This window comes from Rhizopus delemar, genomic scaffold (assembly GCF_000149305.1).
Source record: "Rhizopus delemar RA 99-880 supercont3.11 genomic scaffold, whole genome shotgun sequence".
NCBI lineage: Eukaryota > Fungi > Mucoromycota > Mucoromycetes > Mucorales > Rhizopodaceae > Rhizopus > Rhizopus delemar.
In genome coordinates this window covers 1,091,510-1,106,178 of record NW_027137837.1, presented here as the reverse complement: position 1 = coordinate 1,106,178, position 14,669 = coordinate 1,091,510, and the positions used below count along the sequence as shown (strand labels likewise).

At 35.1% G+C, this 14,669-nt stretch overlaps 5 protein-coding genes across 5 annotated transcripts; 4 read left to right on the top strand and 1 right to left on the bottom strand.

Moving 5' to 3' along the window:
• Positions 1–1,825: 1,825 nt before the first annotated feature.
• RO3G_13099 (uncharacterized protein) lies at positions 1,826–2,239 on the top strand (the record flags this gene model as incomplete). Its single annotated transcript, XM_067667683.1, has 1 exon — positions 1,826–2,239. The coding sequence occupies one exon, from the start codon at positions 1,826–1,828 to the stop codon at positions 2,237–2,239; it is 414 nt and encodes a 137-aa protein (XP_067523784.1).
• Positions 2,240–2,641: 402 nt separating this feature from the next.
• On the top strand, positions 2,642–3,152 carry RO3G_13098 (uncharacterized protein; the record flags this gene model as incomplete). The annotated part of the gene is made up of 2 exons (XM_067667682.1): positions 2,642–2,808; positions 2,873–3,152. 2 exons carry the CDS (start codon positions 2,642–2,644, stop codon positions 3,150–3,152), a joined length of 447 nt encoding a protein of 148 aa, XP_067523783.1.
• A 1,841-nt stretch (positions 3,153–4,993) lies between these two features.
• On the top strand, positions 4,994–6,213 carry RO3G_13097 (uncharacterized protein; the record flags this gene model as incomplete). Its single annotated transcript, XM_067667681.1, has 3 exons — positions 4,994–5,054; positions 5,107–6,110; positions 6,199–6,213. 3 exons carry the CDS (start codon positions 4,994–4,996, stop codon positions 6,211–6,213), a joined length of 1,080 nt encoding a protein of 359 aa, XP_067523782.1.
• Positions 6,214–6,577: 364 nt separating this feature from the next.
• On the bottom strand, positions 6,578–8,621 carry RO3G_13096 (uncharacterized protein; the record flags this gene model as incomplete). The annotated part of the gene is made up of 2 exons (XM_067667680.1): positions 6,578–8,508; positions 8,576–8,621. 2 exons carry the CDS (start codon positions 8,619–8,621, stop codon positions 6,578–6,580), a joined length of 1,977 nt encoding a protein of 658 aa, XP_067523781.1.
• Positions 8,622–13,367: 4,746 nt separating this feature from the next.
• On the top strand, positions 13,368–14,533 carry RO3G_13095 (uncharacterized protein; the record flags this gene model as incomplete). Its single annotated transcript, XM_067667679.1, has 5 exons — positions 13,368–13,620; positions 13,778–13,967; positions 14,031–14,246; positions 14,317–14,389; positions 14,450–14,533. The coding sequence occupies 5 exons, from the start codon at positions 13,368–13,370 to the stop codon at positions 14,531–14,533; spliced, it is 816 nt and encodes a 271-aa protein (XP_067523780.1).
• Between the last annotated feature and the right edge of the window lie 136 nt (positions 14,534–14,669).

Sequence of the window (14,669 nt, the reverse complement as noted above, 5' to 3'; positions counted from 1 at the left end):
TAGACAGTCCCTTTTGTTTATGTATAAGATAGCCTCTCGTTGTCAGGAATGATCACAAGTCCATATTGTAATAATGATTGACCAATAATATATAATTTGAAAAGAAGCAGTCAGAAATTCTCCTGAAAAAAAGTATAAAAAAAGCTCCTATTCCCTGCTTTTTTTTTTTTCTTCATTCAAAGAACTATCTGAACACTCGTAGGCGCAAGTTGAAAGGTGCGATGGTAGGCATTTCTTTGCCTGACTTCGGAAGGGTTTTCTTTAATAAAAACTACCTAACTGGCCAAAGGCTTCGGCTGGAGGGCGGGACGATGGAGGGTTTTTTCGCAGTCCTTTCTCATTGCACAGCGGGGAAGGACTTTTTTACCATTTTTGTAAATGAAAAAAAGCAATTAACGAGTTAAAAATGATCAGTGATTTTTTCTTTAATAAACATGGAATTTTTAAACGATCAACTTTGTTTAAAATATTCAAACCACTTTTCATACAGTGTTTTAATCTAAAATAAAACGATTTAATAAAATAAATTAGACACTTTAAAAGGTAAAAGAGACGAACGCCAAATTTTTTTTTGAGACAAGTGAACAAAACAAATTAGACAACGCAGATTCCTTTTGTAGACGATTTTTTTATCATACTGTCATTCTTCACCCTTTACAGTGGAGTGCAATGTAATTGAGCAACTGGCTGCATGCACACATATCATTAGCTTTGTAGTATTGTAACTGAAATTACAACAGTATAAGCACTTTCTTCATAATATCTAAGTGGGACAGAGTTTATAATTCAATCATCAAGGCATTATGTTATAAAGCACTGGACTATTTGATCATTATTCATCATATCATATGGTATAAGGTTATACGTAGAATTGTTTCATTGTTCTAACTCCACTCTATCAGTGATACTATGTTGTCAAAAGACAATGATAGCACAAATGACAACAGTAATAAAAAATGCTGTCAATTTATCTTTTTATTTTCTTTTTCTTTATGGAACCGCCTCTAAAGATCATAACAGTTAAAAGTTCAATCGCTGGTATTGGGTGGAAGCCAAAATATATTTCGCTACTCAAGACACTTGTAGCTAATGTTCATACCCTTGTGACACATACATTCTCCTTTTTGAAGTACATCTTTATTCATGAACTGGAAAATAACCCTGCGTTTCCCTTGGAGAATTTCATTAATGTTGACTTTTTTAAAGAAGTCTTTTTGTCACTCCTCAATAACTACAAGCCAGACAAACAGAAAGCTTCGACAAAATCAAGAACTCACAAAGGGCTAATACTCAACTATCGACACCAGTACTTTCAATGCTGTTCGTACGAGCCAGTTAATATGAAATATGCTAATCAAATAGCCTCTTATGAAGTGGTAAAGATCGTCACTGCTTATCTGAATGGGGTCAAGGTTCAACTCGGAAACAAAGTTCGAATGTTTCTTAACTTGCTCTTAAAGAAGAACGAAAGAATCAAGGCGCTGAAAAGCGAGATGAAGAAAAACGGGGAACAGAGAAAGAGATTGCGACAACTATAAAGACAATAACAGAGCAGACAAGCAAGGACAAGCTGGCTATATCGTCAAGAAACATTGAAGATATGCCTAAAGAGTTTTTCTCCTCAAATGATTTAGATAAAATCCGTAATCTTTTTGACTCGTATTCGACGGATTATCGATTTGCGAAAGGTTCGATCTATTACGACTGTAAAGCTAACCCTCTCAAACACATAAAAGCGTACTATAGACTATCAAGCATGTGCGAAGCGCTTCAAAACAAATCGTTCAATTGCTTTCCATTCAGAAAAGGTTTCATACCATCGTACATGACGATTGATACGTATATTTTAAATACTCAAATCTTGAAGAATTTCATCATCAGCCACTTGGATAAAGAAGTAGTATGGGGAGCCGTTCTTGATGTTACATCAAAGGCGATGAAACCACAAGGAGAAAGAAAGTTCATGAAGTTTAGAGGCACGATATACACAGATGGCGTAGGTGTGTCGGTATTAAAACGAAACTATGATACGAAGAAGAAAGGTGGCAGCAGTGGCAGAAAGCCAAAGTCTATTAAAGCAGACGAATTCCAGCATATTGAGAAGTTAGGAAAAGAAGATTTGTTGGCTGGTATTGGCAAATGTGTATTAATTGATCCTGGCCGTCGAGACTTGCTTTGCTGTATGCATGAAAAGAGCACTGTTGAAAATAAAATGATTTACCGATATACAAGCAACTAAAAAGCAATCGAAACTAAATCCAGAAAATTCAGGAAGCTTAGGAACAACTTGAAAAGAGACGAAGTGATTGCAGTCGAGCTTTCCCTGTCGCATTTCAAACCTTCAACTGTCAACTAAGACAGGTTTGTCGAGTATCTTCAAGAATGAACCAAAGCCATCCCAGTCATGAAAGTGTACTACTTAAATGAAGACCGCCCTGCAGAAGAAGATCAGGGTGCCGGTGGTTTCTTACCCTTTAGAAAAATGAAGCTTTCAAGTTTCATCAATCAGCAACAAGTAGACAAACGGCTAGCCAAGAAGCTTAGCGAGAGGTTTGGGAATGATGCTATCTTAATACTTGGTAATTGGTCGGCAGGAAAAATAAAGTATCATGAACCCATTAGAGGCGTCGGAATGAGAAGAATGCTAGCCAAAGAAGGCTTCCAGGTGTACCTCCTTGACGAGTTCCGGACTTCTAGTCTGTGCCCTTCTTGCCAGAACGGTGAACTTGAAACGTTTAAAAAAGTACAGAATCCTAGACCATATCAAAGAGAAAAATATTCTGTTGTAGATCGCCATGGCCTTTTAAGGTAAGTGCTTTTTATATGCAAGTAAAAGAAAAAAAAATAATAAGCTTTCATAATTTCTGCTCAGGTGCAAAAACCAACAACATTTAAAGGTTGTGACGAGTACAATAGAAGCTACTGATAAAGTTTCTCTTCATCGTCTTTGGAATCATGATATGGCTGCTACATTAGACTTTAGACACATCTTTTTTAGCCTGCGTGCAAATGGTGAAAGACCAGAACGTTTCTGCAAATCTAAAAAACCTCTCTCCACCGGTTCTAAAAGAAAGAATATGTCATCATCATCAGCTAGCACTAGTCAACCGACGAAAAGACCAAATAATCCTTTGTGGTTACAGCTGCATTAATCTCAGATACAGTGTAAGTCTTTGAACAATAATATAAGAGGTCACTTGTCAACATTTTTTTAAACATGTGTCTACAAAGAGAAACTGCATTATTCCATTTACTTTTCATCGGACTCAGATTAGTATCCTCAGCTACTTGGAGTTACAATGTCTTTGAAATAAATGAACAAAAGCAAACCCAAAGAAATTGTTATACATGCATAACAGTTATTTAGTGCAGCTGATCATAATAATACTAAATTTGATTTATTGTAACCGATCTTTGAATTTTTTTTTTTTCTTTTATATATTAACTTCTATGATTGTTTGATGACTTTTTAGTACATTGCGGGAATTACGCACGGCTACAAAAGCCGAGCATATGTCTCTTTATGCTGGCATGTCGCTGTATCGAAAATGAGACAATAGAAGAAATCACTGATCATTACTGCCACTTATTTATCACAATACAAACCACAAATATTCAAGAAATTAAAACGCCACTTTTTATCACTTTTACACTAGAAGCAAAGAGGTTAGATTTCTTTATGCGGAGAAATCTAGTGTTCTTGAGTTTCTGTGGCTGGAAATTTAAAGGAATGAGTATACTTTAGTTGGTGACTTCGTACCTAAAGCTAAAGAACTACGAAATGACAATTCTTAATCTATTTGTGTATTCAAAGCATTTTACTCTAAATCCATCTCAACTTGTTGATGTATTATTTTCATTACACCTTTTTCCCTTCTTTTTTGCTTGCTTGTATATAAAAGAAAATATTTTTCTTTTGGCCAATGTCTAATTTATAATTTACTTCTGATAACCTTCCGTATTTAAAATTGACGAGAACTTTAAAAGTTATTAATGAGCACAAACGAATACACATTCTTTATTTAATGCTACAGTTCTTTCTATGGTATGATAATTAATGATTTTAATTTGGTAAGCTTATATCAGCTCACTATTTTATTTCTTCTTCATTTAACTGCATCTTTATATGTAAAAACATCATTTTATTAAAGACTAACAAAGATGCATAGTATTTATATATGAGCTTAACCAATTGATATATTTACCGAGGGAGAAGGGGCCCTTTACTGCGTGAGAGAGAAACAGTCTCAGATTGTAAAATTCAGGGATTGTTTCTCATGGTCATCTGAGTAATCCTTCTCACGCAAAAGTTTCAAATAATTAAGATTTGTGTTACTATTATATCGAGTACAAAGATTTCATGGTTTCTTTGATAAGAAGAAAAGATAAGTTATGTGTTATTTGATATTCCTTTTTGGTAAGTGTTTGCTTGTGTATTCAATGACAAAGTAGACAAGGACATTCGAAAAGGCTATTTGTGTAGTAATTATACTTAAAAAAAATAACTGGATATCAACTCCGTTATTTCCGGTCTTAAATCAAAACGGGCGATTCTTTATGATGTTTAAAAAGCCAAACGCGACCCATGTACTTGGGAAAAAAAAAAAAAAAAAAAAAAAAAAAAAAAAAAAAAAAAAAAAAAAGTAAACAGTGCAAAAAAGCTCATCATCGTGAGAAAGCTCTATCACAAAAAGTGAACAGAAAAATGTATTACACAAGCTTTTTTTAATAAATATTTATTAACATTTCTATCAAAAAGGACCCTTTTTAAGAGACATGTCAAAGACCAGTTAATGATCGACCAATAGAAACAGAAACGGACTTAACGGGCTTTGATAATTAAAAGAAGCATCTGATCTGAGTAAGGAGAATGTGAGACCAGGTTAAGTAATTATTCATTCATTGGGTCGCTGTTTGTATTTGTTTTTTGTATATAAATGTCAAGGTATACTCAATTGATCTGGCTTTTCTTTTTCTTTATATTATTTGTTACATGTCAATTCAAAAGGCGGAGTCTATAGAAAAGCAGCAGTCCTCTAACGATTATGGAAGTGGTAAAATAGTATACAATACACTTGATCTCCAATGTTAACTTTTTTTGAGTAGAAAATGACTATGAATATGGTCAAGAAAGTCTTATGGACTGTAATCGTGAACATGCTGGCTCTTCAAAATTAGCATTTTTTAATGTTGTATGTGTTGTTGCTGGCTCAGGTACACTTGGTTTACCTCAGGCTCTTCAACAAGGCGGCTGGATCGGCTTGTTTGTGATCTTTTTGTCCTGGTTAATGTCAGTCTATACCGGTATTCTCTTGGTTCGCTGTCTTTACGCTAATGGCAAAACGCGTCTTAACACATATAAAGATGTAGCAACTGCTGCGTTTGGTGTTGTTGGTGGCTGGGTCACCTTCTTTTTCAATACTTGGATTGTTCTTGGCGTACCTGTGCTTTACACTGTTCTTGCCGGTTCAAACATAAATCAGCTCTGCAAAGGAACTGTTGCTGAAATCGGCCATGTTCCATGGACAATTATCTGTTGTGCTATCGTTGCCATCCCTTACATTATTATCAAATCCATGAAAGAAGTTGCTTGGATGAGCGCTTTTGGTGCTCTTGCTACCATTATTGTTGTAATTATTGTTTTAGTCTGTGCTGCTATTGACAGGCCTAATCACATGGACGCCCATCATGAGCCTGTCATTTGGGACATGTTTCCTATTGCATTAAGTACCATTTCTTTCAGTTTTGGTGGCAATGTTGTTTATCCTCATGTTGAAGCTTCAATGAAGAGACCTAGAGATTGGCCCAAGGTTGTTGCCAGTGGCCTCAGTGTTTGTGCTATCTTATATGTCGTAACTGCCGTTACTGGTTACTTGGTCTACGGTGATCAAGTCCTTAGTCCCGTTTACAACTCAATTCCTGCTGGTGCTGCTCAAACTGTTGCTATTGTTATTATCACTCTTCATGTCTTGATGGCTGCCCCTATCCTAATCACATCTTTTTCTCTTGATATTGAAGAGATGTTTGATATCACTGTTGAAAGATTTGGTAAAGTCAAGGAATTTCTTATCCGTGCTATTCTTCGCATATTGATCATGGTTGTCGTTGGTGTAATTGCATGCGTTGTTCCTCATTTTGGTGCTTTGATGTCTCTCATTGGTGCTTTTGCAAATTGTGCTTTGATTTTCATTTTCCCAGTATCATTTTACTTGAAGCTCACTGGATTTAGAAACAAACCTTTCTACCAGTTAATCTGGTGTTTGCTTATTGTCATTCTTGGTCTTGTTGGCCTTATCTTTGGTACCAAGGAAGCCATTCAAGAATTAATCGCTGCCTTTAAATAGAATAATGCACATTTTCTTTTGTTTCTACCTCTTTTGTACATATATCTTTTCTTTTTCTTAAATAAATACACTAACAACTCTATTACTACAACTTTTAATTAATCAATTAAATTACAGTCTTTGTTATGAATAATCTTCACATATAAAAAATGGATTACAAGGGTAAAAAAAAAACTTTTTAATCATGCTTTTTTAGGGTTAGATCTATATATGAGGGAAGCAAATTAACAAACTTAGAACCAACTGGTCTTGGTTTGATATTGAAGAGGAACATTGCTTGAATTGTTACCGCTGTGACCAGAATTGTTGGTACTGTTGTTATAACTGGGACGGGAGGAGTAAGAATCACGGCTACTGTTGTTTCCCCAATCATTGTTGGTCTTTCTGTAATCTCTACCACCAAAGTTGCTTCCGCCACCACGACCACGGCCACCACGACCACCACGACCACTGAAAGAGCGTGTTTCTCTAGCAACAGATTCCAAAAAGCTTGGAACTTCTTGATTGGCCTCACTCAAAATGCTAATCAAATCGTTGACAATGTTCTTGTTGTTACGGTTGAAGAAAGCGGTGGCCAAACCAGTGTTACCGGCACGACCAGTACGACCAATACGATGAACATAATCGTCAATATCAGTGGGCAAATCGTAAGAGATGACGTGAGAGACATTGGCAATATCCAAGCCACGAGCAGCGACAGCCGTGGCAACCATGATGGGTGTACGACCTGTCTTGAAGGATTCGAGCGCACGCTCACGTTCTCGTTGAGTACGATCGCCATGAATAGCAGTAGCAGGGAAATTGTGGTCTAATAAGAAATCAGAAAGAGCATCAGCCATACGCTTGGTTTCGACAAAGATCAAGCTAAGACCAGAAACTTCGTTCGAGTGAAGAATGTCAAGTAAGACAGAGCGCTTGTCTTCATCTTCAACATATTCAATCTTTTGAGTAATATTTTCAGATGTGGAACCAACACGACCAACTGACAAGAAAATATAGTCCTTCAAAAAGTCGCGAGCCAAGTACTGAATATCACGGGGGAAAGTAGCTGAGAACATAAGTGTATTACGGTTTTCAACATGAGGCATATCTTCCTTTTCAACAATACGTCTGATTTGAGGTTCAAAACCCATATCCAACATACGATCAGCTTCATCCAAAACAAGATAACGGATAAGTGAGAGTGAAACACGAGCACGCTCAAGCAAATCGACAAGACGACCGGGAGTAGCGACCAGTAAATCACAACCACGCTCAATATTACGAATTTGAGCACCAATATCAGCACCACCATATACAACAGCAGGCTTTACCCAAGAACGATAAGCAAACTTTTTAGCTTCATCGTAAATTTGAGAGACGAGTTCACGAGTAGGGGCAAGAATCAACACTTGAGGATGAGCTTTACGACTACGGTAACTTGCACGAGGCTCTTCTTCAGCAGGGTAAATAGGACCCTTTGTAAATAATTGAGAGAAAACAGGGAAGAGGAAACCAGCGGTTTTACCAGAACCTGTTTGAGCACAGGCCATCAAGTCTCTACCAGCATCAACAATAGGGATTGAGTACTTTTGAACTGGTGTGGGAGTAGTGTATCTAGCTAATTCAATGTTGCTGATCAAGTGAACATCCATAGGAGGCGTAGTAAAAGTGGAAATGGGTTCAGGGCAATCATGACCACTAGCTTCAACAGGAATATCATCATATTTTTCAAAATTGATACCGGTGTGCTGTGTGATATTGTCATCGTGTGTACCAAACAAGTCCTTTTCAGTACGAGGATTACGGTTACCAATGTGGTGTACACCATCTCTCCAGTAACCCTGAGTATCGTCACGGCGTTGATAACTATAATCTTGGCGGTTGTTGTTTTGGCGGTAACCACCATAAGATCCACGTTCGTAAAAGTCATTACGGTTGTTATTCCAGCGACTGCCACCATTAGGCATGTCAGAATAAGAAGAGTTCCAACCTCTTCCTTCACCGCGGGAAGCTCCTCCACCGCGGCCTCCATTCCAATCATTCCAGCCGTTTGTTCTGGGAGTCTGTTGCTGACTGTCGTTACCAGATCGATCTTCACGATTAACTTGATTTCTCAAATGAGGAGGAACATAACGAGTTGCAGATTTAGCATTACTGTTGTTATTATTGAGGCTCATACCAGCTATACAATTAAACTATGTCAATACAACTGCTATTTTATGTTTTTTTATTATTATTTTCTTCTTTACCAAATTGCTGATCTAAGCTTCCTGTGTTAGAAGTCCCATTGTTCATAATCTTAGCAAGATTGAATTTATTAAAAAAAAGGGAAAAAAAAAGTAAGGACTATTTCACGCAGATATCCCTTTCTGCACTAGCGCAATTGAACAAACTGCTGCTTTATGTCCAAAAAGGAAATGGTAAAAAATTTTATTTGATTTCTAGCCAATCATTCTACTGCGCCACAAGAAAAAGAAAATGGTAAAGAAAAACCAATGAAATGACATGAAATGAATTATGAAAAGATTTGTTTTAAATTCTCCTTAACTTTTTGAAATATTTTTATTTATGTAACTATAAAAACATGTCAAAGTCATTAGAAAACAAGTTTAGCTACAAAAATCAAATTTCCCACTAACTATTTTAAGCATTTTAGTTGATACAGTGCTCCCGATGCCAGTTTACGGTATTTTAACTCATTTTGGCGAAGTTTAAATATCAATTTGCAGCTTTGCGATCAGCCAATTACAGCTTTTCAAGAGCCCAATTTGCTGTTTTCCCCTTTAATCAGCTGTTTTTCTTTTCAATCTATGTGTTTATTATTTGTATGAGTGGATTTTATTGAATATAAACCTTGTTGATACAGTTATAAAAATAATGTACACCATTTTCTGAAATAGATTACACACTAATTGAATTCACTTGGGCACCCATAGAAAGTAAGGATTGCATTCCCTCTACTTTCTTATTGCACAATATCTTACAAGGGCTCTTTATTTAAGCAATTTTGTAGTTTTCAATCTGAATAACGACAGAACCCTTAAAGATCCTTCAAATAGACATTATTACAGACATCAATTATTATAGTTAGAATTTCTTTTAATAGCTTTTTTCTATCTTGTTTTTGGCCACAGACCAAAACTGCTCAATCGGAAGATATACGGATCCATATCCTCGATTTACAATTAACTTTCTCAATCTGATCCGAGTTATATATGAAAGCATTATTCACGGTAAGATGGTGTTTTTTGAATGTTCATGAAGGTCCATCATATCTCCAGACTATTTGTAAATAGGTCCATATCAATAACAAACTCTTCCCTCTTTTTCTTAACAACACTACATTGTCTTACTGCTTCCAACGTATTCTTTTTGATCTTCAATCCTCGTGCCAACTCAATCTATGAAAATCGCTTCCATAGCTCATGATCCAGCAAAACAGGATTGTAAGGAGTTCGAGACAATACAAACTCATACTTTCGTAATATAGCCAGATTATCATGAGAGCCATATTTTATATAAACTTGCTCTTCTTTTAAATAAGGCGCCAATGTCTTGATCTTAAAACTATGTGTTTGACCACTAAATCCACTCTCAATATGTTACCTGGTGTGTAAGAATCTTATTATTGTCTTGTTCTCTTTTTTTTTTATCTGTATCTCATCTTGGCCTCTGATGTATGATTGAGGAAATCAAGCACAGGCGCTAAAGCTATGTTTCCTCCTCTTGTTACTGTATAGGTTATCTTTGTCCTATGAATATATCAAGTGTTGACCTAAGAATAAAATAAGTCTCATCAATTGTGTATACAACAAGTAGAGGTAAATAGCACATAGCCAAGCCTATCCAAAGCCTTGCTTATCAATATTATCCTGCTCTTTGTATCCAGATCGAGTCTTTGGAAAATTCAGACAGGCTGAGAAGTCATACTGAATAATTTCTTTCTGATGCATTGTTTCTTCTTTATAAAACTGTTGGTAAGTGAACCACTGAAGCTTGTGCATATTTACAGGTATCTTGTTGAAGTAAAAGACAAAAAACTGATGTAGGGCTTCCACTGCGGCCCTTTGTTCTCTTTACAAAAAGTACAAAATGCAGCGTTAGAGGTCAATGAAGATATAGCAAATATAGTGAATGCGACTGGAAAGGGAGCGTTTGTAGGTATTCATATTTCACAACTTATTGCTGCTAACGTCATATCAATATTGGCTATTCTGTATGCCATCGATGGGTTCTCGATTTGGTTAGACAACTTTGTCAATATAAAGGAGTTGACGCTGCAACTGGCGATAGGCTATCTGTTTGTATTGGTAAAGTTGTTATGTAGTTAATACACGAAAAAATCACTTGAAGTTCATTATCTGTATCTTTAGTCGAACAGTAGGCATTCGGCGTACTGCTTACGATTCGTAGTCTACTTTTGGTGAGATTCAAAAGGCTAAAGAAAAGGAATTATTAGAAGAAGAAAGAGCAAAGCTAGAAGAAGCCGCTGCTACAAAGGTACTACCTATCTAACCAAATCCAGCACTGCCTAATAACAGCAATATTGAAAGGGTCTGGAAACTATCTGAAAAGGGTTGAAACTAGAAATCGAAGGTGTTCTGCGCTGTGTGTGTGTGAAATGAGATGAGGTACTTACCGACAAAGCTTCTCCAAAGAAGAGCTCAAAACAGATTTCGTTCACTTGGAATCATTGCCAATATCTACCAAAGCATCAAGCCTAAAGGGCCTGAGCTTCAACAGCAGCAGCAGTAATTTTCAGGAAGTTTTTTTTTTCTTCCTGTTACTATATACGATAAATTGCCACTGCAAGCCCTTTGTCTTTTACTTCAACAAGATACCTGTAAATATGCACAAGCTTCAGTGGTTCACTTACCAACAGTTTTATAAAGAAGAAACAATGCATCAGAAAGAAATTATTCAGTATGACTTCTCAGCCTGTCTGAATTTTCCAAAGACTCGATCTGGATACAAAGAGCAGGATAATATTGATAAGCAAGGCTTTGGATAGGCTTGGCTATGTGCTATTTACCTCTACTTGTTGTATACACAATTGATGAGACTTATTTTATTCTTAGGTCAACACTTGATATATTCATAGGACAAAGATAACCTATACAGTAACAAGAGGAGGAAACATAGCTTTAGCGCCTGTGCTTGATTTCCTCAATCATACATCAGAGGCCAAGATGAGATACAGATAAAAAAAAGGTTGTTGAAGGAAATTTTGTGTTGATGTTTTTTCATACAATTAATTAATATTTTTATGAAGTAAAAGATATATTAGTAGATGAAAACTGTGCGTTTGAAATAAATGATGTTAAGTTATACTCAAGATATTCTAGTATTGACGTTCATTGTGAAAAAAAAAAAATCTAAACCAAATTCCTTTGATACCTAATCATACATCACAATATCCAAGCATGTTAAACACCACTAAAATAACAATGGATCATGTAGAAAAATTATGATATGTTTAAAGACGATGAACTTGCTCATGGTCCCAAGTATTAGAATAAACAATCAAGCTATTCAACTTGAGGTAAGGCCTTCAGTCAAGGATTTTATATCAAGCTAATATACTCATATTTTCTACCCAAATCATCTATATAATAAGTCCACAATGCATTCAACAAATTCGCAAATTATAAATGCGCTCACCTGCTTATGATCCTATAGCTCACATAAGACAACTACAATCATATTTCCACCAAAATAGTACTTACTCATTAGCAAGATTTTTTGCTTGTTTATTCAAGACGACAATGGTTGCATCGTAAGCTCAGATTTATGGAAATAATTGGCTGTTTTATAAATGAGAATATTGTCCTCTATTATCTAAAAAAAGAAATTTTATGACTTAAACCAAAGAATAGTGAAAAACACACAACAAATCTCAGGCATAATCGGTTTATTTAAATAAATGACGCAATAAGCACAATTGATAATATAGAATTGAGCACATGTTTATTAATTATTGCATATAAAACAACAAGGAATAGTTTGAAAAAAGCTAATGCATAAATTTCAAAATAGTAAGCAACCATGATCTTAATCTGTCGAATGCAGGTGCTTATACGTCAACTTTATGACATGTCTTCCTTTCGTTCTTTACTTATAAGAATCATTAAGTTCTAGTTTATTGAAATGACTAAGAAACGTTTCATATTGATTTTTAATGTTCAATAAAAAAGTAATAAAACCTTATTTTAAAGAAGAAATACAATTAAATATTCAGCTGGATTGGATGTCATACTCTCTATTGTTGAGATAAAGAAAAAGAAAAAAAGACATTGAAATTGTCTTTTTCATGCGATCGTGCAACCAAGCAAACATCTCGATTGTTCGGCCATTTAAACAGACCAATCAGTAATATTAATTAACTTCTCTGGCTGTATAATGCATTTGATTCTACTACGAAAATGACACAGTCGAATATCGACATTTTTTGCTACAATTTCTTTTGCATAGTTTCTTTTATATATATTACCTATATTGCTGTGTTTTAGAACAAATGTTTTGTTAAAATTGCACTATTACCATCAATAAACAGAAGATAACATTAGAGACAACTCTTTCAATAAGATCTTGTAATAAACTGTTTTCTACAATTCTACATTATAAATTTCAAATTTTGCTAGCACTACCCTACATTTATTGAGCAAGTGCTCTAATCTATTCAGGCATTATTTACTACAGAAGCCTGGATTTCCGGATAAATTATATTTTTTTAGTAAATTCAATCTAGAAGCTATTGAAATAAATTTTCCGTTAGAAAGCTATACATCGGAAGCTATGCTACTTTCAAAAAACAATGTTGCTCTGACTTGACACATCCATGTACGAATTCTAATTTATTAATATAAGGTTAGATGGAATAAAAACACGAATAAAAATATCCGAGGGTTTTGATTTCATACATCATTCTTTTTTTCTTTCATTAACGGCCATCTTTAATAAACATATTTTTTAGGGCAAAGCAATATAAAAGTGGGTGATTTTTTCATTTCGATTTAATTTTGTCAGCTTTTTTAACGCTCAATGACTATTCTTAAACATTACTTTGGTTTAATACCACTTGCACTTGCATTATGGCAGTTTGGTACTGCTGCTCAAGATATGTCCGAAGAGGATATCACTTCTTCTGTTCTATACGCCCCAGTTCCTACTAACAGGCTATCTCTAAAGACACCTATTAACCTTCAACAGACTTATTCTGATGAACAAAAGCCTATCTGTCATAATTACCGTACCAATTTTGCTACCAATTTACGTGGTTGGCAAGTGGAAAATAGTATGCAAGACACATATGAGATTTTGGAAAACAGTATTCAATTTAATCTTCTACCACCAGATGAATATATTCGCCTACATGATGAAAGACGTGAATATACAGCTTTTTATTTTATCAAAATATTCAAACACTTACATACAATTATATAAATATGTAGATATGCCATATAATCAGATTGGAGGTAGAGGACCAACTTTGAACTCAACCGTTTACATGAGATATGGTAAGATGTCTGCAAATATCAAAGCTGCAGGCACTGGAGGCTCTGTTACCGCATTTATCTTGATGGGAGATGGTGGCGATGAAATCGATTTTGAATTCATAGGAGGAGATTATAATCATGTTCAGTATGTTCAAGCATTACATAACAATTTATGTTATTTAGACTAATCATTTTATTTACACTGCAGAACAAATTATTTCTGGGGAAATACAAAAGAATACAGTATTAATGGTGCTTCTCATATAGTCAAGGGTGCTGCAACAAACGCAGATTTTCATAAATATACGATTAACTGGGAACCAGATAAAATAGAATGGTCTGTAGACGATGAGATAGTGCGTACGAAAGCAAGAATAGAAACATGCGACTCAAATGGACACTGTAAATTTCCATCACAACCAGCGTAAGTTTTGGCTGCAAGCCAGTTTTAGAATTAAAAAATGGAATACAGAATGTTAAGTAGCTTTGTTTAGACGCATTCAATTTGGTTTATGGGATGGAAGTATTGAGTCTGGTACTGCTCAATGGTCCCATGGCCCTATTGATGTAAATGAAATTTAAAAGCCCTTCATAAATGAAGAGTATTTATATTAATTTTTGCTTTAGTGGTCCCAGCCTCAAACAATTAATGCTGAAATTAGAGATATAACTGTAGACTGCCATCCAGACTACAATCAAATTGTCGATTAATTTTCTGCTATTACCTACTTAAAGCTGGAATTTTAAGTACTTTTCATATGTGAAAGTAATGGAGAATGCTTCCTATTGAATTACAACCAAAAATAATTTGCCTTTTTTTTTTAAAAAAAAAAAAAAAAAAAGAAAA